This window comes from Panthera tigris, chromosome D4, assembly GCF_018350195.1.
Source record: "Panthera tigris isolate Pti1 chromosome D4, P.tigris_Pti1_mat1.1, whole genome shotgun sequence".
Classification (NCBI taxonomy): domain Eukaryota; kingdom Metazoa; phylum Chordata; class Mammalia; order Carnivora; family Felidae; genus Panthera; species Panthera tigris.
Window position 1 is genome coordinate 55,806,946 of NC_056672.1, and position 22,321 is coordinate 55,829,266.

Below are 22,321 nucleotides of genomic sequence, written 5' to 3' on the forward strand. Positions count from 1 at the left end.
GGATGGGCACTGCCCATTATGATATCACCTGGCTCAGCCCCATCCCTGGAGAGGTGAGGAGATCCAATTCCCTTCCCACCCCCAGCCTCTTACTGCCTCAAGCCTCTTTATTTATTTATTTAAAAAAATTTTTTTAACGTTTATTTATTTTTGAGACAGAGAGAGACAGAGCATAAACGGGGTGGGGGGGAGGGTCAGAAAGAGAGGGAGACACAGAATCTGAAACAGGCTCCAGGCACTGAACCATCAGCACAGAGCCTGACGCGGGGCTCGAACTCACGGATGGCGAGATCATGACCTGAGCTGAAGTCAGACGCTTAACCGACTGAGTCACCCAGGTGCCCCGCCTCAAGCCTCTTTAAAAAAGCCCAACTTCCAAGCCCAAGAATTCAGAAGGTCTCTGGAGATCTTCTAGGCCAAACTTCTCACTTTGATGAAGAGAAATGGAGGTTATGAGGCATCAAGCGACTTGTCCAGGGTCATGTAGAAGGTCAGTGGCAGGCCTGGCCTCGAACCCATGAGTGGAGGCAGAGTGAAATGTGTATTCAGAGAATCAGTTCTCTCTCCTTCCCAGACCACCTTCCCCTTGCCCACAACCCAGGTAGGGAGCTGAGGCTGGCTTATTTGATGCTTTTAATACCATTATTTGTGTTACACGATACACAACCAAGGATGATGGTCAATACTGCAATGCAAATGTTAAAAAAAATATTATACACGGCTCATGTCTTCCACACACCTTCCTAGAAATAAATTAGTGAGCACGGAGAAACCTGGCTGGTTGGCAGCCAGAGCTGAGGGTGGAGGGAGTGTTAAGGCAGTATCTACAAGGGGGAAGGATGACAGGGGGGCAAGCTAAGGCCTCGATTCCTCCCCTCCAACATCCCAGATAGGGAAGGAGGGAACCACACACTCTCCTAGACCCAGAAGGTGCTGGTTGCCAGCTTCCTACTTCTCTCCACCGCTTGTACACTGCCTCAGTTGGAAGCCCTTGCCTGCCAGGGAACTAGTATGTCCTGTGGGTAGGGAGCTTTTCCCTGATTTCTCAGGGCCAGAGAGGTTGAGCAGTGGGCCAGTCATAGAGCAAGTCAGCAGCAAAGGCAGTAATCTATATGAGCCCTCATGGGGGCCCTGTCCAGAAAAGAGGAGGTACCCATGTTCTAGAAGGGTGAATCAGGGAGCCCAGGGCGATGGTAGTAGTGGTAGGAAGCTTGGCTCTGGGGCCCAGATGACAGGATGGGGATGCTGACCAGGATGGGAGAGATAGGCTCAGATGGGGGCCAGTACGAACCCTGTAGGCCCTGCAAGTGCCTTCTTTGTTCTTGCCTCCCTTTGGCATTTTCTTACCACTTAACCAGGGTCGCTGCTAGAGGAGGTAGGGATGGGTTGGAGGAACTGAAGGTAGAGAGCTGCACCTCAAAACTTTGGAGTTGGCAGTCCATAGGTGTGGTGCGCAGAGAGGTGCTACCCTTCCTAAGCCAGCAGCCTCATTCTTTCTTCTCACTACCTTCCCCCTCCTTCAGCTCCCATCTCCCAGGAATGGCATCCAGGGAGTGGGCTGTACATGTGTCCTCTTGCATGCTTGCAGCACGTGAGTGGTACATATGAGAGTGGATACACCAACATGTGTGGGTTGTCAGCATGGAGGGATGGGGAGTGTATACCCTGGTCCTGGGATATGGGGCTTGTGGGCATGAAACCTGAGCAGTCTTAGGCTATCTGTGCTTTCATTTTTCTTCACACAGGGGCAGGTCTACATTGCCCAGTTGGCGGGGGTGGGGAGTAGTGGGTGGGCCTGGTAACCTCCTCGCTCTTGATTTTCATCCTCAGCTTTTCTGCCCTCTCCCCCCGACCAGCACCAGCAGCAGAAGCAGCAGTACACACATTCTGACTCACAGACACTGCACAGAGTTACACACACAACATATACCCTCCCACACATACATGTTCACAGACACACATACATGTATTCCCAAAAAGATCCCAAACATACACAGGTCCCTTAGGAACTTCCCCTCTCCTTTTCACACAGACATACAACTCAGGATGCCCATGAGGTGCATTCAAAGACACATAGAGACCTTCCTACACACCTCCATGGAAATTCCTATGAAGAAATTCCTTTAGGTTTGAAAAGATCTTAAAAATAATTTCAGACACTGCTCATTTTACAGTTGAGGAAACTGAAGTCCAGAGAACACAAGTGACTTGCTGAAGATCACAGAAAGGGTGCCAGAGCCAGGGCCACAACCCCAGCCTCTGACTCCAGGTCCAGGGCTCTCAGTCCACTGCTGAGCAGCCTCTTACACTGTTAACAGACCACACAGTCACTTCCCCACCATGGACACTCACATCTGTGACAGAAACAGACCTCTCCCAACACATAGACACAGATACATGCCCTGCCAGCCTCAGACACACACCCATTCTGCCAGGTTCTCCCTACCGTAAACCTGCAATGCAACCACTATATTCTCCTAAACTTGCTTCCTTGAAGATTCTTACTAGGAAGCAGCATTTTGGGATCTTGGGCTAGAGAGAGATGGGAATGGGGCATTCGGGGCCCAGCCTTACCTCCGGCTTCCAGGCTGGGATGGAGACCAATGAACAGAAGCATAGGGGATGGGAGGAGTCGGCAGAGAAATAGATGCAGTGGTTGGGGGGTGGGTGAGGACAGATCATATCACCCCAAACTCTGGCCTATCTCTAAGGCCCACCTTATCCTCCTCCATGACCCAGAGAGTAAGGAATGGGGTGAATGGGGCAAAAAGGAGGAAGAAGGCAGTGATTCTATGGATGGGGCAGCTTTGCCAGGCTTCCCATCTGGAGATGAGGGGGAAACACAAAAAGTTATATGGGCCGGCAGGGGGCATGTGGAAGGGGCTCTGAGGTGCTGGGCCCTGCTCCCACAGCCCTGGACCTTTCTTCCTCCCAGCCCCTTTCCTTGTCTGGCTGGGCTGGGGGACTCATGGCTTCACTGGGGTGGGGCCAAGCCCCTGGCTTCGTGATCCCTCCCCCACTCATTAGTGTTGTCCTCCCTGATGTCTAGTCCTTTCTCTCCCCTACCCCACTACAGCTTTGGGGAGGCGGGGCAGGGTGCTGGGCAAGGTCCCCCAAGTAACTGAACAAACAGCCCCCACCGCTCCTCAGCCCCGCGGGATGGAGAAAGACCCGGTTTTGGTTTCTCCGGCTCCATGAACACACAGAGGTACACGTCCTACCATAGGAGGAAGCAATGACTGTTACGAGGTTGGCGGCTGTAGGGGGCACAGGGCCGGGGACAGGCAGAAGAGCTGGGGAGGGGTTGGCCCCTACCCTGTCCAGCCTGACCCTCGGGGGCCCTGCCCCAGGCGGCCGCAAATGCCCCGCCCGCTACTGAATATGGCAGGCGGTGGAGGACGTGGCCTGGCAGCACATGCAGGTGGGGTTCACGGACTTGGGGGGGATGAGGTCCAGGTCCTCGTCATCAGGTATCTCATCTAACCGGTAGCCGTCCTTCAGCAGCTGGATGTTCAAATCTTGGTTGATCTGCTGTAGACAAAGGGGAGGGAGGTCAGGCTCAGGGCAATCCCGAGGCACCACCCACAGCCGGCTGCATCCCCAGGCCAACTGCACCTAACTCAGTCCCATCCCAGATCACCGAAACGCCTGGCTTTGCCACTCCTTAGGCCCCAGCCTAAGTTCTGGTCTCACTTCTTACAGGTACATCCTGGACGCCCCACCTCTCTACAAAGGGCATCCCATTCTTGGGGCAACTTCTGTCTCTATTTGGCTGACCCCCATAAAGCATAGCCTGTATTTCACACTCCATTCTGTTTAATAACCCTGTTCTAACCCCAGGCTCAAGCCCTGCCCCTAAAACTGGGCTCTCCACACTTGAGGCCAGTGTTTTAACAGCCTCCAGGTTCTTTTGGACACTGTCCCACCCCAGGCCCTGCCCCATTATGCCCCACCCCCATGAGGCTCCACCTAGCTTTGCCCACTGCTCCCCTCAGGGTGTGATTTGGTGTTGGTTGCACCCCCTTTTCTGGATGGAGGTGGTCCTGCTCAGGTGTGTGGAGGGCCCTAAGGAGTGGGGCCTCACCTCAGCAGAGGAGTAGCCAGAAGAGGAATATCTGGACATGTCAAAGTCATCATCGCTGGTGGTGGAAGAAAGAAGACAGAGAGGTAGTGATTCCCTGATATTAAATATTAAAACTCCCTGCATCCTACCTCCTAACCCATTAGTCAATACCTAATACCCCTCCCCTATGCTTTCAAATAACAGATCTAAATAAAAATTGTGCTTGCCGCACAAATGCTCAGCTTCCCTAGCCCCACCCTTCTAAATTTGCCACCCTTAACCTCCTCCTAAATAGAGCTGTACACACTTTGCCCCCATCCTCTCACCTTTTTTCTAGTCTCAAACCTCCCATGGCTTGTTGGGTTTTCCCAAAGTTCAAGTGTAGCCAGGTGTGTTCCCAGCAGCAGGGAACATCGAATCAGGGCCTATTCAAGGGGGCAGCTATTGGATCACTTGTCCCAGGATAGCATCAGACTGTACCAATCCCCTTTTCCTCTCTCTGCTCTTCCCACCTCCAGATAAAAAATTCCATTCCCTGGAGGATTCATCCTTGGAGAGCTCCTGGCTATCTGAGGAACAACCCAATTGTTCTGACAATATAGCAGGTATGTCCTGTACAGCCCACTTGTATGTTCACACAAGTTTCTGTGGCTTGCCTGGCTGCCCCAAAATCCCCATACACACCTGTCCGTGTCAAGGGCGACCAGTGGCTTTTCATCTGGGCTCTGGTCAAGCGAAGAGTAGCCTTTATTGGGGACGACAAGCCTGGGTAGAAAATTTAGGGGATTGGATTGGCAACTGGAGCATGTAGCCTGGTGAGGAACAGGGTTAGGCCCTGACCCACCACTCCCCCCTGTCCCTTGGATCCTGTTGAGACTCTCCTCTCAGAGAGGAACTGGGACTGAGGAGGGAAGGAAGAAGGAGAAGCGTAGGACCAGCAGACATAAATGTTGACTGGCAGGGTCCAGGTGGGATTGGGGGGCCTCTACCTTGTCCGGGCCATGACATTGTTCTTCTTGGGTTGCTGGTTGACGGGACTACCCATGCTGCCATTCTTCAGAGAGCCCTTCCGGGCCAGCTCCCGCTGCTTCTCTGCAGGAGAACATGGGAAGGAAGCTGTGTCCTGCTCCCAGGGCCACCCTACCTCACTGCTCAGGTCTGGCTGGGCTGGGCCTCCATTGTGAAACCCCTTCCTTCTCTAGGAACTGAGGCAGGGATCCCAACTACAGGCCCTGCTGTTTGGTGGAGACAGTACTTGGCCCTGCACAACCTGAGGCAGATAGTGAGGGGCAACAGGAAGAGGCTGACTCCTGTCTTCCAGGAGCTATACTCCAATGTGGGACAGTTAGTGTGTGCTTGATGCCAAAGAAAGGCTGGAGAGGGAGTGATGAAGGAGAAGGATGGAGAAGTCAAGGCTTCTTGCAGAGGAGAGAGGACGGCATTTTAAGAAGGAGGGATTGCATATACAAAAATGCATTTAGAAGTGAAGAGAATAAGTATGGGTCCAGATGGGATGGAGGAGTGAAGTTGGAGGGAGGTCAGGTTAGAAAATTAGGATACATTTACTCAGGCATTTATTCAAAAACCATCTATCACCATTATGTCTTAGGTCCTGTGCTAAGGGGTTGGGGGCTCTGGTTACAACCCAGAGCATGAAGGCCTTGAATGCCAGACAGGAGTTTGGCATTAATGCAGAAGCCAAATGAGCAACTGAAATTGTTGAGTGAGAGGGGCAGAATGTGGCTAGCTGGGTGAGGGGCAGGAGGCTGGGGGGCTCCTCTGGCTATACTTCTGACTGTGGTGCCAGCCTCTGAGTTCTCCAAGGCTCTAGAGTCTACCAGATCCATGGAGCTGGTCACCAGGTGACCCTCTGCCTAGTATGTGGCACTGTTACCAGTAGCCAGTAGCTGCCTGGGTCCTGAAGGAGGCCTGTCTACCCTTTCCTATTCATCTTAAGCCCAGATGTGGAAAAAGGGATGATGAGTGGAGAGGGATACTAGGGGAAAGCTCTCATAAAATAACTACTAGCTCCAGAGAGGAAGGATGGAATGGGAATTTCCAGCTACTGTGACTCTGAAATTTCCCCTGATCTCCATGTCTCTTAGTCTCTCATATCTCAGTCTCTGACCCTCTCTCTGCCACTGCTCATCTGATTCCAGTTTTTTCCCAGCTTCTTTCCAGCAGGCAGCAGCTGCCATTACCATTCCATGACTCTAGAGGGTGCAATTTGCCTTAAAGTTCCCAGTGGTGACTATCGTGAGTCCAACTGGGATGAGGTCGTGAATTTTCATGAGGAGCTTTGGTGGTAATATAATGGGGAGGGGAAAAAAAGTGTTATTTTAAAAGCATGTTTGAAATAGTGAAAAAATGCAAACAATAAACTGGAAAAACCAAACTATGGACTACTGTGCAACCATTTAAAAGTGTGAAGTTAGGGGCACCTGGGTAGGTCAGTCAGTTAAGCATCTGACTCTTGATATTGGCTCAGGTCGTGATCTCATGGTGGTGGGATAGAACCCTGCATCAGGCTCTGTGCTGGGTGTGGAGCCTGCTTGGGATTCTCTTTCCCTCTCTCTGCCCCTCTGCTGCTCATGAGTGTGCATGTGTGCGTGCTTTCTCTCTCAAAATAAAAAAATAAACTTAAAAAAAAGTGTGAACTTAATCTCTATATACTGACATTGGCAGGGGCTCCAAGGCATTAAGTGAAAAACAGAAACAAAAAATGTTTTAGAAAAATGTGTACAGTATGATACCACTTGTGTTAAAATAGAATATAAAACAAGAAAAACTAAAAAGGCTTAGAATGATTGTCTCTGGGAAGGAGAATGTGGTGAGGGAGAGTAAAAGGAGAAGTTAAAATACTTGTTAAATAGTAATGAACAAATAAAACTGGTTGCAGTTTGAGTCTGGTGTCTTGGGAAGATGAACAAATTCCACTGAGAGAACTGTTCTCTTGTTTAGAAAAACAGCATGAGGAGATCCCTGGATATAGTCTGGAATGAGAGAAGCAAGGTAAAAAACAAAAACAAAACAAAAGCAAAAACAAAAATACACCAAACACACACACACACACACACACACACCACCACCACCACCACCACAACCACCACCACCACAACAACAAAAACCCCAAAGCTGAATAAAAGAATAGTATTCTGTGAAAAGGAGTTCTGGCAGCTACAGAGGGAGAAGTTTTACAATGAATGGGGAAAGGCTCCCAGGACCGAGGAAAGGTCCAGTATTTGGCGGGCAGCTGGAGTCTGAGGAGAAAATGGCCAAAAGGATGGCAGGGATGGCAGAGAAGTTTTGAAGGATACTGATATGTTGTATTTAATTATAAACTCCTTCCTGGATGCACTGTGTTGTAATTTCTCTTCATGAAACCAAACTTTAGTAAGTCTGTTATAGCAGTAGCCTTTGGTGAACAAAATTTTGGTCCCTGAAGGGAGAAAGGCAGTGTTAGGTGTAGGGTGAAGTGAGAACAGCAGCTGCAGGAGGTAGGGGCAGTGCTTGGGAGCCAAGTGACTTCAAAGAAGCAGGCTGCAACAGAGACTGATTTCAGAGTGGACATGAAATAAACCCCCAAGGGTAAGGGGGTACAGAGATATTTGGGCTTACTGAAAAACCAAGGGAAACCCCCCTCCAAACAGGAGCCAGCTAGACCTTGAGATCTCTGGATGGGTGAGGAAGAAATGGGGAGAGGATCTCAGTTTCTAGATTTTGGGATCCTTATTCCTTTCTACCCCTTAAACGTAGTAACTGACACCCTGCTTCTAAGGCAGCTTCTTCCCAGCCTTGTGTAGTGTTTGGTGGAACTTCTAATCCTCTATCTGGGGTTCCATGGGAGCTATCCCCGGAACACCTGGAGTCTTCTTGGCCTCAGAGATGCCTCCTAGAGCTCCAGGCACTGCAGAGGACTATGACTTCCTTCTTTGCCTTGCAGGAGATAAGGTGTCTGGTAGTGCCAATGACTTGGTGGCTTGAGTCTTGGAATCATCTAGTCTGAGTTGGTTTATTTGTGTCACCTCATTGCAGACCCAGCCCAGAGCACTTTGTCCACTCCCCACAGCTCCCTCACCCCCCAGACACACTCACCCAGCTTCACTTGGAGCGGGGATGGTTTGTAATTCATGGCTACTGACTCACCCTCCCGGGCGTCACAGTCCCCGTCTGAGATGGAGGCGGCGGCTGGGTCCTGTGAGGAGAAAGCAGAGACAGAATTGTTAGGAAGTGAAAAGGGGCTGCTCTCAGCCCTGAAGCTGGTCCTCCCACCCATACTTTGGGGGCATTAACCCCTGGAAGTAGGCAGGTGATTTGAGGAGGGAAGGGCAGACCCATACACCCTGGAAGGAAGACCCTGAACTGGGTAAAGAGCCATGAATCTCAGCCCCACTTACACTCACCTGGGTGTCTTTCTTCAAAGTCCTGTGTGATCCAGCCTCCTCTTAGAAAGCCTACTGTGATTCCTTTAACCCACAGGATCTCTTTGTTCAACCTCCCATACTAATTGCCCTGTTCTTCAGAGCTCTTCTTATGCAGTTGTTTGGTAAGGTATTTTCAAGTTGCTATGAGTTTAAGTCTGGATAAAGGTCAGAGTAGATGCTCCCTAAGATAGACTTTCTTTTTCCAGCATTGTATGGGTCCCTTCACAGGATCCAGAGAACGGACTAGGCAAGCCAGGCCAGACTTTAAGGCTGCAGCCACTGGACAAAAAGAATTCTCATGAGGACTTCTCCATTTCACAGATAAGTCCTAAACAGTATCTCCTGGAGAACCTGAAATGTTGGCCGGGTATGGTAGGTTAGAAGATGAATAACAAGCAAATTAGCTGGTGACCAGTTAGTCTTATGCTGCTCAGTAATCCAGCCTCACTGTTTCCTCTAAAACATGCCAAACCTCTACTACAAGGTCCAGGGCCCTGGCTTACCCTGCTTTAGTCCGTTGGAAGGGGCTGGAGTCATTCACATTCTCCCTGAGAAACTGCCTAGGACTAAAGAATGGTATGCCCAAGGTCTGAAAATTGCACAGTGTACCCAAGGCTGTGCCTGTTCTGCTTCTGGAGATGCAGACAGCAGACAGACAGGTAGAATGCCCCAGGACTGGTCCTACAGTGTCAGGTTCAGGGATCTGAGTGACCCAGCAAGGGAAGGACATATAACCATTATGGTAGCTTCTGTTGCATTTAGAATGAGATGGGGGGATGAAAACATGCTTGTCATCAAGGGGAAAAGAAAAAGTCTAGAATGTTTGGGAGGGAAATCTTGGCCTTGCCTGTGTTCCTTCAGGCCATCCAGAGAGACCCTGGATGAGCTGTTGTCACCACAGTGGTTTGTGAGCTCCTGAGGGAAGAACCTGGGCCTCTTTCCTCTACTCTGACCCCCACCCCTTAGCTGGTATTGTAGGGGACAGGGCTCAGAAAAAGTGGGGTGCTGCAGTGCCTCCATCTCAGGCAACTTCTCATGCTGCAGTCCTCTCCAATCCTTTATTCTCTGCTTCCTTGTCTCAGTTCCTTCTTGAGAGACTCCTTAGGGATAGCACTTGTCCCCTTGTCCCCTGAAAACTTGGAGAAGCAGGCCTCTAGTGGTCCTGACATACCTCTCTGCAGCCAAAACAGCTCTGAGGTGCTACCTGCAGGGGGCATGAAGACTTGACAGCTGGGTTCTGGCTTTCCCCTTAGGCCATAGGTAGGACTCACTCTCAAAGCAGACTGATGGCTTCTTAAAGGGTAAAGCCAATAAACATGCCTGAGGGACCCTACCAGGGAAGCATTGGCACCTTTCCAATTTCCTTAGTCACATTACTTTTTCTGTAGCACTTCTCACATGATACACATATCCCATCCATTTGGATATGGTTTCCTCTTCTGGCTTTGAGGACACTGTTCTCCTTCACTCATGTTGCCTCCTTAACCATCATTTTCATCTTGTCCCACAGCCCTTTGTCTCTTCCACAGAGTCGTGCCCTCAGCCCACCACTCTCTCCTTGGGGAGCCCTGATGTCTTCTACAGTTTGCATTAACATTCTAAATCTATGGACTTCCCAATCATGCATCTTCTCTGTAACGCTCCCATCAATCCATATAAGTCCACTGTCCTTTCCCTGGGGCTGACTTTAAACACATGAACCCCTCAGACACCTCTCCCTCTTCAGTCCAGATGAGTTCATCAGAGTTGCTTCTCTCAGGCTGGAGGTACTAGATGGAAATGGTAACATTGGAAGGAGACTATGCAGAGGATAGAGTTTTAGTGAGGCCTGGGAAGCTGTTGAGCAATTCTGGTCACAGAGAGCCACTTTTGGTCCTTGCCACCACTGGGCAGGTCTTGGTGGCTTTTGATCCCTGAGAGAAACCACCAGTTCCTTTGGGTTATAAGCCAGGGTGCAGAACCCTAAGCTTGAGAAGTCCTGTGCAAAGTCCACCATACAGCATCTCACCTGTCACTGGCCACGATAGGCCATCTTAGTGGCAAGAACAAAGATATCTGGCACTGTGCCTGAAAATTCAAGCCTTTACTGTGGGCTTCCTGTATGTCTTCCCTGAGAAATACAGTCAATGCACCATGACCATCACATGGAAATGTAATCAGGTTAAATGTGAAATATTCATGAATGTTAAGTATCAGAGAAAATCCAGGCAGAAGGAAATGTCTGGCTCCAAGAAATCAGGGAGAATTTAAAATGCCCCCCAAGGACATCTGACAGGAGTTAGCTAGATCCAGGAACTAGAGTGAGGATTAGCAAAATTATTAAACACTCAGCAGAGACAGACATTGAAATGCATCTCTAACAGCAACCCATGTTTCTGCAACCCTTCAAACAAATTCTCCACAGACTGCAGAAATGATTAATAGCCCAGTCTCACTGTTTCTGGGACAGGATATATAGGCTAATGGCCAGTGCAAAGCCAGTATAATTAGAGGAAGGCAAAAGTGCTAGGAGAATCCTTAGAGTTAGCCTGGTCCAGTGATTTTCATTAAACTGTGTTCCCTGAACCCTGTGCCGTGGGTGGGGCTGAGTCCAAGAACGAAGCAAGAGTATGGAGAATGGAGATACTCTTTTATTTCATTTATATACTAGCCTTTCTGTAAAATTTTGGTTGGAGAAACAGTTCTCCTGCTTAAAAAAAAAATTAAAATCCATTAATTTTTTTTTTAACATTTATTTATTTTTGAGACAGAGAGAGACAGAGCATGAACGGGGGAGGGTCAGAGAGAGAGAGAGACACAGAATCGGAAGCAGGCTCCAGGCTCTGAGCCATCAGCCCAGAGCCCGATGCGGGGCTCAAACCCATGGACCGTGAGATCATGACCTGAGCTGAAGTCGGAGGCTTAACCGACTGAGCCACCCAGGCGCCCCAAAATCCATTAATTTGAGGTGCCTGACAGGGTCAGTCAGCAGAGCATGCAACTGTATTTTTTTTTAATTTTTTAAATGTTTATTTATCTTGAGAGAGAGAGAGAGAGAAACAGAGCATGAGTGGGGGAGGGGCAGAGAGAGAGGGAGACACAGAATCCAAAGCAGGCTCCAGGCTCCAAGCTGTCAGCACAGAGTCCTATGCAGGGCTCGAACCCACGAACCATGAGATCATGACCTGAGCCAAAGTCGGACGCTTAACCAACTGAGTCAACCAGATGCCCCTAGAGCATGCGACTCTTAATCTCGGGGTTGTGAGTTCAAACCCCACAATGGGTATAGAGATTACTTAAAAATAAAATCTTCATTCACTATATGTTGACTAATTTGGATGTAAATTAAAAACAATAAAAAGTTAAATTTAAAAAATAAAATCTTCAAAAATCCATTGATTTAATCCAATCTGGTCCTTTAAAATGTTTTATTATGGAAATTATTAAACTTACACAAAAGTAGAGAAAATAACAGTGAGATCCTGGGTACTTATCACCTTCAACAAATTCAACTCATCAACTCATTTTTTTTTTTTAATAAATCTTGCCTCCTCCATTTACTGGCTATGTGATCTGGGTGTCCGTTTCCTTATTTATAAATGGGACTAATTTTAATACCTATGTCAAATGTTCTTGTGAGGTTAAAATGAGTTAATATATGTAAGCACTTCAGTATAGTACATATTGAGTAATACATCTGTGCTAGTTATAAAGTTATTAGTACAGGTTCCATAAGGCCCACACAATCATGGACAGTATGTTCTAGGGGTGACTGGCTCACAGATGCAACCCTAGCATCACACAGGTTGGGTCCTAGATTACGTGGGGAGGTATTTATGGAAAAAGTACTCCCTCCAGAGGATGAGGAGGGGCCTGACCAGGGAGCATTCTGCTTTCTCTCTCTCCTTACTCTAACATGCAACATTTTCTTCAGTTATTTATCAGTGGCAGGCCTGTGGTTCATAAATATAAATGGAAAAGGGCCCCATCCTTAGGGAGCTCCCAATAATTATCAACAGTGTCAAAAAACCAGTTGAGTCCCAGAAGATACAGACAATGTTTGGAAATAAGGAAGTCATAGGTGGCCTCAAAACAGTTTTAGTTGAAGAGTAGGAACAGAATCCAGATTATAGAGGATTTAGGAAGGAATAGGAAAAGAGAAAGCAGAAAGAGTGAACATGAATATTTTTTCAAGGAGCTAGATGGAGAAGAGAAGGAATGAGAATAAATGACAGTCAGAGGGAACTCTGGAGTTGAAGAATTTCTTTGAAACTGTGGGACACCTGACCAATGTCCTAGATGGAGGGGAAGGAAGCTAGGTAGAAAAGGAGATGTTTGGTAGGTCATGGTCTTTGAGGAGGAGATGGAAACAGAGCCTTGGACCAGAGGAGGAAGGCTACTTACTGAAATGGAAGATGGGTGAATATGAGTGAGGGATGCAAATAACATGGAGGCAGAAAGGCGGGTAGAAAGTTAAGGGAGTTCATTCCTAAAAGCCTAGATAGGTAAAGGAAGGGTTTGAATAGTAAGAGGTTGGGGGGAAAGGGGGTACTTGATGACTAGCCGGAAGTGTAAGGAGATCAGACTGGCTGGGCTTCTAGCATCTTTTCACCTGCCCTTGATCTAGTTGCCAGGATGAAAAACGCTCTCCGTGGTGCTGAACAATTTTGCCTTTGTCTTGCAGACTGCATGAGTGAGTCCAGGTAGAGACACAATTCAATTTTAGCTTTCCCACAAGAAAGGTAACCTCTGTCCTCACCCCCAAGCATTAATTCTTGGGAAAATGAAAACTGAAATAGATTCAATGGGTCAAGGTGAAGTTAACCAAAAAGAAGGAAGGATTTTTATGCTACAGCTAGAGTTTGAGAGCTTAAATTGGTCCTGTGATTAACTGAGACTTATCTGTTTCCTTAAACAACTTGATAGAATTCATTACCAAAAACAAGTACCACCAAGCTGTAGTATTTTGTGGTGACTCTCATCGAGAGAACCAAAATGGAGAAGAGTTCTGCTCACCCCAGGCCTAATAACAATCATAGCCTAGCCATGGCTAGCTTAATAGATTTTTCTATTATAAAGTAATATGTGCTAACTTTCTCAAAAATAATTTTTAGTTTCACTACCTTGAGACAACCTCTGTAAATGTCCTAGTATATTTAAGTCTTGTGTGCATACCACAGTAGCAACACTCTGGGGTTTCCCTCTCTGGAAGCTGGTGTTTCTCCTCATAGTCCACAGGGGTGGGTTCCAGGTCCCACCCTTGCTTGGACCAGGTGGAGCCAATCAGGGTCTCCCCCAGAATAGGAAGTGGGACCAAGAGGAGAGGTAAAGCTCAAGACTGTAGATTAGGTAGTAGAGAAAGCCACTGGGCAGGGAGATAAGAATAAAGCTGATGTTCAGAAAGAAGCAAACACAAGAGATAGAGAAAGTCCTTCAGAGGCTCTGGTTGTAGAACTTCCTCTGCCCTTCTAAGGTTTGTAGGGCACATCTACCCTTGAATACTATGAGAAATCCTAGTGTCCTTATAGTCTAGTTTCATTTAAAAGAATTTTTTTAATGTTTATTTATTTTTGACAGAGAGAGAGACAGAGCATGAGCGGGGGAGGGGCAGAGAAAGAGGGAGACACAGAATCCAAAGCAGGCTCCAGGCTCTGAGCTGTCAGCACAGAGCCCAATGTGGGGCTCGAACTCACAGACCGCGAGATAATGACCTGAGCCGAAGTTGGATGCTCAACCGACCAAGTCACCCAGGCACCCCTAGTTTCCTTTTTTAAAAATTTTGGGGGGCACCTGAGTGGTTCAGTCAGTTGAGCGTCTGGCTTCGGCTCAGGTCATGATCTCTCTGCTCCTGAGTTTGAGCCCGCATCTGGCTCTGTGCTGACAGTTCAGAGCCTGGAGCCTGTTTCAGATTCTGTGTCTCCCTCTCTCTCTTTGCCTCTCCCCCACTCACTTGGGGGAAAAAGAGAGAGTGAGAGACAGCACACATGAGCAGGGGAGGGGCAGAGAGAGAGAGGGAGACACAGAATCCAAAGCAGGTTCCAGGCTCCAAACTGTCAGCACAGAGCCCGATGTGAGGTTTGAACTCACAACCATGAGATCGTGACCTGAGCTGAAGTTGGATGCTCAACTGACTGAGGCACCCAAGCACCCCTAGTCTACTTTTCTTTTTAGCTTAAACTAGTTTGAGTTGAATTCTGTCATTATAACACCTGCATAGAACAACATACAGAAAAATAACTGTATCTTATATTCTGTATTTTTGAAAATTAGTATTGGAATATAATCAACTATCCATATTTTTACATAGTTTTTGAAATCACCAATGTAATGGCCTCCATAAAGGGGATGTATAATAACTTTTTAACCATTCACTTATTTTGGACATTCAGATTGTTTGCAATTTTTCACTATTCTAAATAATACTAATGCTGAAATCCATATATATTTACATTTAGGGTAATTTCTTTTTTTTTAATGTTTTATTTATTTTTGAGACAGGGAGAGACAGAGCATGAACAGGGGAGGGTCAGAGAGAGGGAGACACAGAATCTGAAACAGGCTCCAGGTTCTGAGCTGTCAGCACAGAGCCCAACGCAGGGCTCGAACTCACGGACGACGAGATCATGACCTGAGCTGAAGTCGGCCGCTCAATCGACTGCGCCATCCAGGCACCCCTAGGGTAATTTCTTAAATAAAGTAGAATTACAAAGTCAAAAAGCAGGAGTAATTTTAAGATTCTTGATACATATCATCAAACTGCTTTCCCAAAGGACTGTTCCAATTTACAATGCCTCTAGTCATGACAAAGGGCTATAGCTGGTTTTTAATATTTTATTTTTCACTGTGTGCCAGGAAATTTCAGGTCATCACATCTATCCATCATCTTATAAGAGAACTGTGCCTCAGTTCTTACTTACCTGGTTGCCTCTGGGGAAACTTCTTTCAAAGAATAGAATTCCCTCTGGAATGGAATCATCTGCCAGACAAAATATGCCTGACTTGAGGCCACCAATTAAGAATAAGAGGTGATAAGACTTTGTTACACTGAAGCTTGGGAAAAACTCTAAATGGGCACAGTACTGCCTGATGGCTGGCCACCATGCTTCAGCTCGTCCTTGGCCTGTGCCAGTACATCAGCTGTAGGAACCGTGACTAATTGCAGAGCCAGGAGGCAAACTTCACAGAATGAGTATCCCTTGCTTTCAGACTTGGGGTAAGAAAATTAACCAAAATGACTCTGGAGTTAACCCACTGAGAATGGCAGCTCCTACTCCCTTACCCATTATTTAGTTTTCAAAAATAGCTCAGAAACTACTCAGGGGGGAAAAAAAAGATGGTGAAAGATCTGAAACTAGTACTGGGATGGTAAAGAACTAGATTCTTTTTTAAATGGGGAGACAAGAGGTCAGTGAATTTAAAAAAAAAAAAAAAGATTTAGAATCCTGTTCTGCCTCCTTCATGGTTAGGATTTCTTGTCCTCGATTGATGTTCTGCTATTCCTCCCCACTCTTACTCCCCTGGAAACCCTATGACTAAAAAGCCTTTGTTTGGGAGAAAGGACAAATACCTCAACTCAGGGACACCCACTACAGCAGCTGTGGCTTGAGGGAAGCCTGTGCATAAAGGCCTAGGGGACAAGCCTCATGACCCAGGAGGTAGAAACCAGAGCCAGAAATTGAAAAATCTTGGTTCCTCTGGGAGGCCTCGCCTCACCTAGCTCCTGACTTTCATTCCTATCCTTAAGCTTATCCCCTGAGCCAGATGTTCAGATGCCCTATTTTGGATCAGCTAGAGATACATGTCTTGGCCTATACAGTCTTGTGACCTAGAGGGTTTTCTGAGCTTGCTATCCTGCCACACCTCCTCCAGCTCCCATTTCAACATCTTTAGGGAAAGACTATCTCACTTAATGGAAAAAGGGGTGAAGGTGTAAAGTTCTTTAAAAATAGATCAACAATGGTTAAAATGGCTAATTTTATGTTATGAAAAAGGTTGAAGAAAATAAAAGATAGACTGGTAGGGCCTAAGGCAGAAGGAGAAAATGTGTGAGGGTGGGCAGTGGATATAAGGAGGTCCTTTTCCTCCCTCCCTCCCTCCATCCACCTTCCCTTCCTTCTTTCCTTCCTTCCTTCTCCTTTCTCTCTCCCTTTCTTTCTCCCTTCCTTCTTTCTTTCTTTCTTTCTTTCTTTCTTTCTTTCTTTCTTTCTTTCTTTCTTTCTTTCTTTCTTTCTTTCTTTCTTTCTTTCTTTCTTTCTTTCTTTCTTTCTTCTTCAGTTTCAGCCAACACAGACTTTGGAGATGAGGCCTTTCATAGGAGAGGGGCAAGGAAGTGATTCCAAAATCAAAGGAGTCATAAGGGCCAAGGGATTCTGAGTTGAGTTTCTGGAGGCCTTCTGCTTAGGCAGGACCCAGAGGAGGGGGAAAAGGACATCAGATATTCAGGGCTAACAAAGCTTTAGGGCGCATGTCTGGAGGATCTTTCAATTTCCTTCCAGGATGTGGATTATAGTTCCCCAAGGTAAGAAAGGAGGCTCAGAACATCGAAGAAAGATGTTGCCCTATGCTGTAGATGCTGCCTACAAATAGAGGGCATTTGGTTGGAGAGTCTTTGAGACTAGTCCCTCATCCTTATACATGGTAGGAAGCTGAAGCAGGAGAAATCTCAACAGATATTAACATTTGGTCTAGGCCAGCCTGACTTGTGGATCTTCACATGGATCTTGGTCCCAAATCTCACTGGAAGGTATTTGGTAAGCTTCAGTTATTCAAGGGACCGAGCCTGCCCTGCCCTGGTTCATGAATCTTTTGGAATCCTTGTTTTCCCAAGAAAATAAATAGTCTGGCAATCTATGGGATGTCCTCACACAACTGCCATTTCTGATTCTTTTCCTCTGGCCTTGGAAGAGTAAGGAGCTACCTGTCTGCAGTGAACAAGTGAACAATGGACTTAGGGCTGGTATCAAACAGCTTCTCCCTTCTGTGGCGTTTCCTACCCCCATCCTTTCTCATCTTTTCAATCTGTTCTCTCTAACCTTCATTATAACTGGCAAGCACCACTTTTTGCTCATAAAGACAACTTGCAGTTCTAAAGCTTAGCTCTGTGGACAGAGCAGTCTCCTATTCTTTCCTTTTGCCCTCCTAATAATTAAACATCAGTAAGTTCACCACTTGTTTAAAAAACTTGATAGTCACTGAATATCAACATGGGGCAGGCAGGGAACAATGTACTTTGGGGAGGGAAAGATACTGATTCTTGCAAAAAGACTTTAGTCTAATGGTAAAAAGAAGACAGAAACACATATTAGACCATTTAAGGCAGACAGAGGAGCATGAGAGAGAGGAATGCATAAAGGGTGGTAGAAGCACAGAGGAGAAAGTGATGGTGGTAAAGGTTTGTTATCCTCCCTGATATAGAGGATTGGGCCTGGGCAGGAACCTGGAGAAACTACAGGCTCACCTATTAAGTGGCTGGCAAGAGCAATGACAGTTGAGTGTAGGGCCAGGACTCTATTCTAACTACTTTTAGTTGCTGTTGCTATCAGGCATTCAGCCTACTCTATTTTTGTGTGGGGGGTGGGTATAACAGGGCTTTTTCCTTACCATTGAGATGCACAAACAACTCTCCCACAAAGAAAGGTCAAGAGACTCTAGGTGGATGGTTGGGAAGTGTTTCTATTGGGAAAGCAAAAAGGGATCCAGAGTCCTAAGAGTACTTAAGAGGGAGAGATGGTGGCTCTGGTAAAACAAACCCTACTGACTCTAAACAAGCCTAGAGCCTGCAGTCACTCCCACCAGGTGTGCTTTGTGCAGCAGAGAGGTCAATGCTACAGGTTCCTGGAGGCTCAGGGCCCAGCCCAGCAGTGAAGGAGGTCAGAGAGGGGAAGGAGAGGGTTAACTCTACAAAGACTCATAATCCCCTGAGTTTCTGTTAATTCAGTTTTTTAAAAAATTTATTTACTTATTTTGAGGGGCAGGGTGGGGCAGAGACAGAATCCCAAGTGGGCTCTGCACTGTTGGTGTAGAGCCCAATGCGGGGCTCAATCCCACAAACTGTGAGATCATGACCTGAGCTGAAATCAAGAGTTGAAAGCTTAACCAACTGAGCCACCCAGGTGCCCCAAGTCAGTTTTTTTTAAGTGTGTGTGTGTGTGTGTGTGTGTGTGTGAGAGAGAGAGAGAGAGAGAGAGAGAGAGAGAGAGAGACAGACAGAGAGAGACAGAGAGAAGTGTGTGCAGTTGGTGGTAGAACAGTAGCGGGAAGGGAGATTCTAACCTAGCACAAACTCAAGGCAAGTTTTCAGCAGTGAAGCCAGCCAGTTGCTGATTATGTATCTCTCTAGGGAAACAATATCCATCTGGTAAACAATATTCATCTGTCCTGGGGTCCCTGCTGGAGGGTCTTCCCAGGCTCAGGGTAGTAGAGATCCTTTCTCTACTCACCTGTCATTCTCTGGCTGGTGCAGTGACATTAACCAGCTAACTCAAAGGTACAATCTCATTCCTGAGGTATCAACAGGAAGGGGCCCTGAAACAACAAAAAACCAATACCTATCCAAAGAGCACCCATACAGTTCTGTAGCCCACACCTCTGAGGAACACCTCCTTTGCTCTGACTATACTCCCTCATAGCTCCTCCCCACCTGTGCAGCCTTAATGTCTTCTAGACAGTTCTGACATACATGCATAGCCTACATCCCTCTACACCTGCTAGCTTATGTATGTGCCTGTAGGAAAGTGCTTCTTTCCTACATTAAACATTAATGTGCATACAAATAACCTGGGGATATTGTTTAAATGCAGATTTCAATTTAGTAGGTCTGGAATGAAACCTAAGTTTCTGCATTTTCACACAAGCTCTCAAGTGATACCAATGCTCTTAGTACAGCGGCCACACTTTGAATAGCAAGGTTCTAGGCCAGTCTTTCTACATCCACACCATCCCCAGACAGCCTCTAAAAGAGCCCTCTGTACCCACCTTAATTTGGTTTTATACTCTTAGTGCCAAGACAGGACAATGGTTTGGTGGGGGAGGAGGAGGAGAGATGATCCAAAGCTCAAGTTGGGCAGGCTGCTCTGTCTGCTAAGAGCTCTGGCTGCACGAAGGCAGAGAATTGTTCAGAACAATGCAGACCAGGTGTGGTTCATCTGGAATTCAGCAGATCATTTAGTTAATATTGTTTGAATACCTGTTACTTTGTTATATGTACAAAAATGGTGCTTGGTGTTTTGTAATATATTATCTCATTTAATCATCCTAAAAGACTGAGTAAGGTAAATACCATTCCCATTTTCAAACTGAAGAACCAGCTTATATCAAGTAATATGTTCAAAATCATACCTTGAAGGGTGGTTAGCACTAGAATTTGAATCTAAGTTGTCATTTCTTATACATCAGATAAAGACATGAGATTAATAACACATCAGAACTTACACAGCTGTGGGACTGTTGTCTTATAAAGCAGGCACTTGGAAGGCTGCTAGTAGTCTCATCACGTCTCCAGTGCTCTGCACACACTTGAAGCCCCTCTTTAGAAAATGGCATGGATACTTTCTGATTAGTAACCTCCTGCTCAAAAAGTTCTCCATAGGAAGGAAATATTGGAGTCACTGAAGCACTCAATAGCTCAAGACAGAGAGAGACAGAGATAGAGACAGACTAGCAGAAAGCAGGAGGCAAGAAAAAGCACTACAGACTGAGAGTCCTGAGCCCAGGAGAGAAAAGCAGAGGACAATTAAAAAAAAAAAAAAAAGAGAGAGAGATGAGTGGTGCCTGGGTTGCTTAGTTGGTTAAACGACCGGCTTCAGCTCAGGTCATGATCTTGCAGCCTGTGGGTTCAAGCCCCACATCGGGCTCTGTGCTGACAGCTTGGAGCCTGGAGCCTGCTTTGGATTCTGTGTCTCCCTCTCTCTCTGCCTCCCCCACTCACACTTTGTCTCTCTCTCAAAAATAAATAAACATGAAAAAAATGGAGATGAAAGAGTCTCAGCCACCAATTCAGTTCTGGTCCTAAATTTTAGGGGCACTTATATTCTAGGCACTGTGCTAGGTGCTACAGATAAAAAGATAATATGATCTCTACCCATGAAGAGCTTAAAGGCCAGTACAAAAGGCAAATAAATAAGCAGATAATTTTTAATAATAAGGCAAATGCTACAACAGAGGTTTGTATAGAGTATTGTCTGTATACAGAACAGAAGGACCTATTCCACCCTGGGGAATTAGGGAAGACTTCTCCAAAGAAAGCTGAGGCATGAAGAATGAGTAGGAGATAGATAAGAACCAGATGAGAAAGAGGTAGGGAAAGAAAAGAAAGGAGTAGGGAGGAAGACACACATGACTATATGGCGGGCTAAAAGAATAGCTCAATTTTGCTAGAATGTTAAATGGTGGGGTGAAATGGCAGGTGATGAGACTAGAATTGGAAGAAGGCTTAAAATCATGAAGGGCTTTGTAAATCACATTCAGGGGCTTTGGACTTTAATGGAAAATAATAGGACTGGAGAAGAAAAACACATCAAGGTCATACTGCCAGGCCTTAGTGGCTGACTAGATCTGGGTTTGAGGGGAAAGACCTAGACAAAGATGATTCCAGGTTTCCTCAGTGTGTGTGTGTGGGGGGGCCACCTATAAATATGCATGATCAGAGAAAAGAACTTGGGGAACACCAACATTGAAGGGTTGAAGGGGTAGGAAGAAGAGAACTGACAGCCCAGGTCAGAGCAGCAGAGGGTCAAAGAGAGCCTGATGTCATGGATGTCTGGGAAGAATAAGGTTTTGAGAAGGATAATGTAAAACAGGGAGGAACCAGAACCAGAGTGCTAAAGGGGCTCTTATATGACAAGAGAGACTGGAGTGGAGCATGGTTGAAACTAAAAGGTAGGAGACAGTGGAGAAGGGCCAGATGTTTGAAGATGCCAAGAAAGAGAATTCAAGACACAGGTTCTTCTGTGGTTTGCTGACATTTCAGCAAAAACTCTATTTTTCTCTCAGTATTATGGGTCTGATCCTTGGGAAGCTTGAGACTCCCCAAAGAGAAGCCCTAGTAGAGAAATCTAGCCATGGTCGAGACCATGGCAGGTCTGCTATTTCTTAGGAATTGTGGGCAAGGGTGGTTTGAAGGCAAGAGAGGCTGACCAGGGCCTGGGCAACCTCAAAGTAACAGCAAACTGAGTGGGAGTGGGTTGTAGCTGCCCGAGTTCTGGCTGCACTACAGTCCCATGACTTATCCTTGGGTCATTCTCCCCAGGCCATGGCAAAAAGCAGCAAAAACCCTGGACTTCTAGTCCTTTAGGCAGGAGGCCTGCACAAACCTAACAAGAGCACCCTGGGAATCCAGGTCAGTGGAGAGAAGCCTGCATTGACCTTTTTCTAGAAGGAGAAACACCTGCTCCACCAACCATGGACATCCAGGAGAGGCTTAGCATTGGAAACTATACTCCAAGTGATCATGGTTCTGTAGTGATCATGATTTCTCATTTTTAAACCTTCAATAACACTTTTCTATAAAAATAAACAAATATAAGTAAAACTAAAGAATCATTTGACCTAGGGGCACCTGGTTGTCTGTCAGTAGAGCATGCAACTCTTGATCTTGGAGTGGTAAGTTTGAGCTCCATGTTGGGTGTAGAGATTACTTAAAAATAAAATCTTAAAAATAATCATTTGACTTAATTATCGATGCATCCCTGAGGTATAGTAATGGAGTCAGTAAACTGCATACCTCCACTGTAAGAGAATATATCTATAATTAGAATTGGGGGTAGATTCTAGTTCTGTCTCCTCCATCCAAACACCAGAACCTGTGGGTGAGTGGGCAGTGAGCAGGAAAGCCAGGCTTGCCCTAGCACTGGCAAGC

The 22,321-nt window shown here is 46.5% G+C and overlaps 1 protein-coding gene and 1 long non-coding RNA gene across 5 annotated transcripts in view; one reads left to right on the top strand and one right to left on the bottom strand.

Moving 5' to 3' along the window:
* Nucleotides 1-620: 620 nt before the first annotated feature.
* Nucleotides 621-22,321, bottom strand: part of FAM219A (family with sequence similarity 219 member A) — a 54,944-nt gene continuing 33,243 nt past the window's right edge. The window contains exons 2-6 of one of the 4 annotated variants that reach the window (XM_042963711.1): nt 8,210-8,258; nt 5,053-5,155; nt 4,748-4,828; nt 4,085-4,139; nt 621-3,528 (exon numbers count right to left, since the gene is read on the bottom strand). In XM_042963711.1, the coding sequence (XP_042819645.1) occupies nt 3,373-3,528; nt 4,085-4,139; nt 4,748-4,828; nt 5,053-5,155; nt 8,210-8,258 (444 nt within the window). In that variant the 3' untranslated portion in view covers nt 621-3,372. Of the gene's footprint in view, nt 3,532-4,084; nt 4,140-4,747; nt 4,829-5,052; nt 5,156-8,158; nt 8,259-22,321 lie in introns of all 4 variants that reach the window. The other 3 variants (XM_042963710.1, XM_042963709.1, XM_042963708.1) reach the window with 3 other exon arrangements.
* LOC122232987 overlaps nt 3,559-22,321 on the top strand; it is a 31,924-nt gene continuing 13,161 nt past the window's right edge. The window contains exons 1-2 of the long non-coding RNA XR_006210374.1: nt 3,559-4,167; nt 4,582-4,668. This is a non-coding gene — a long non-coding RNA (uncharacterized LOC122232987). The remainder of the gene's footprint in view (nt 4,168-4,581; nt 4,669-22,321) is intronic.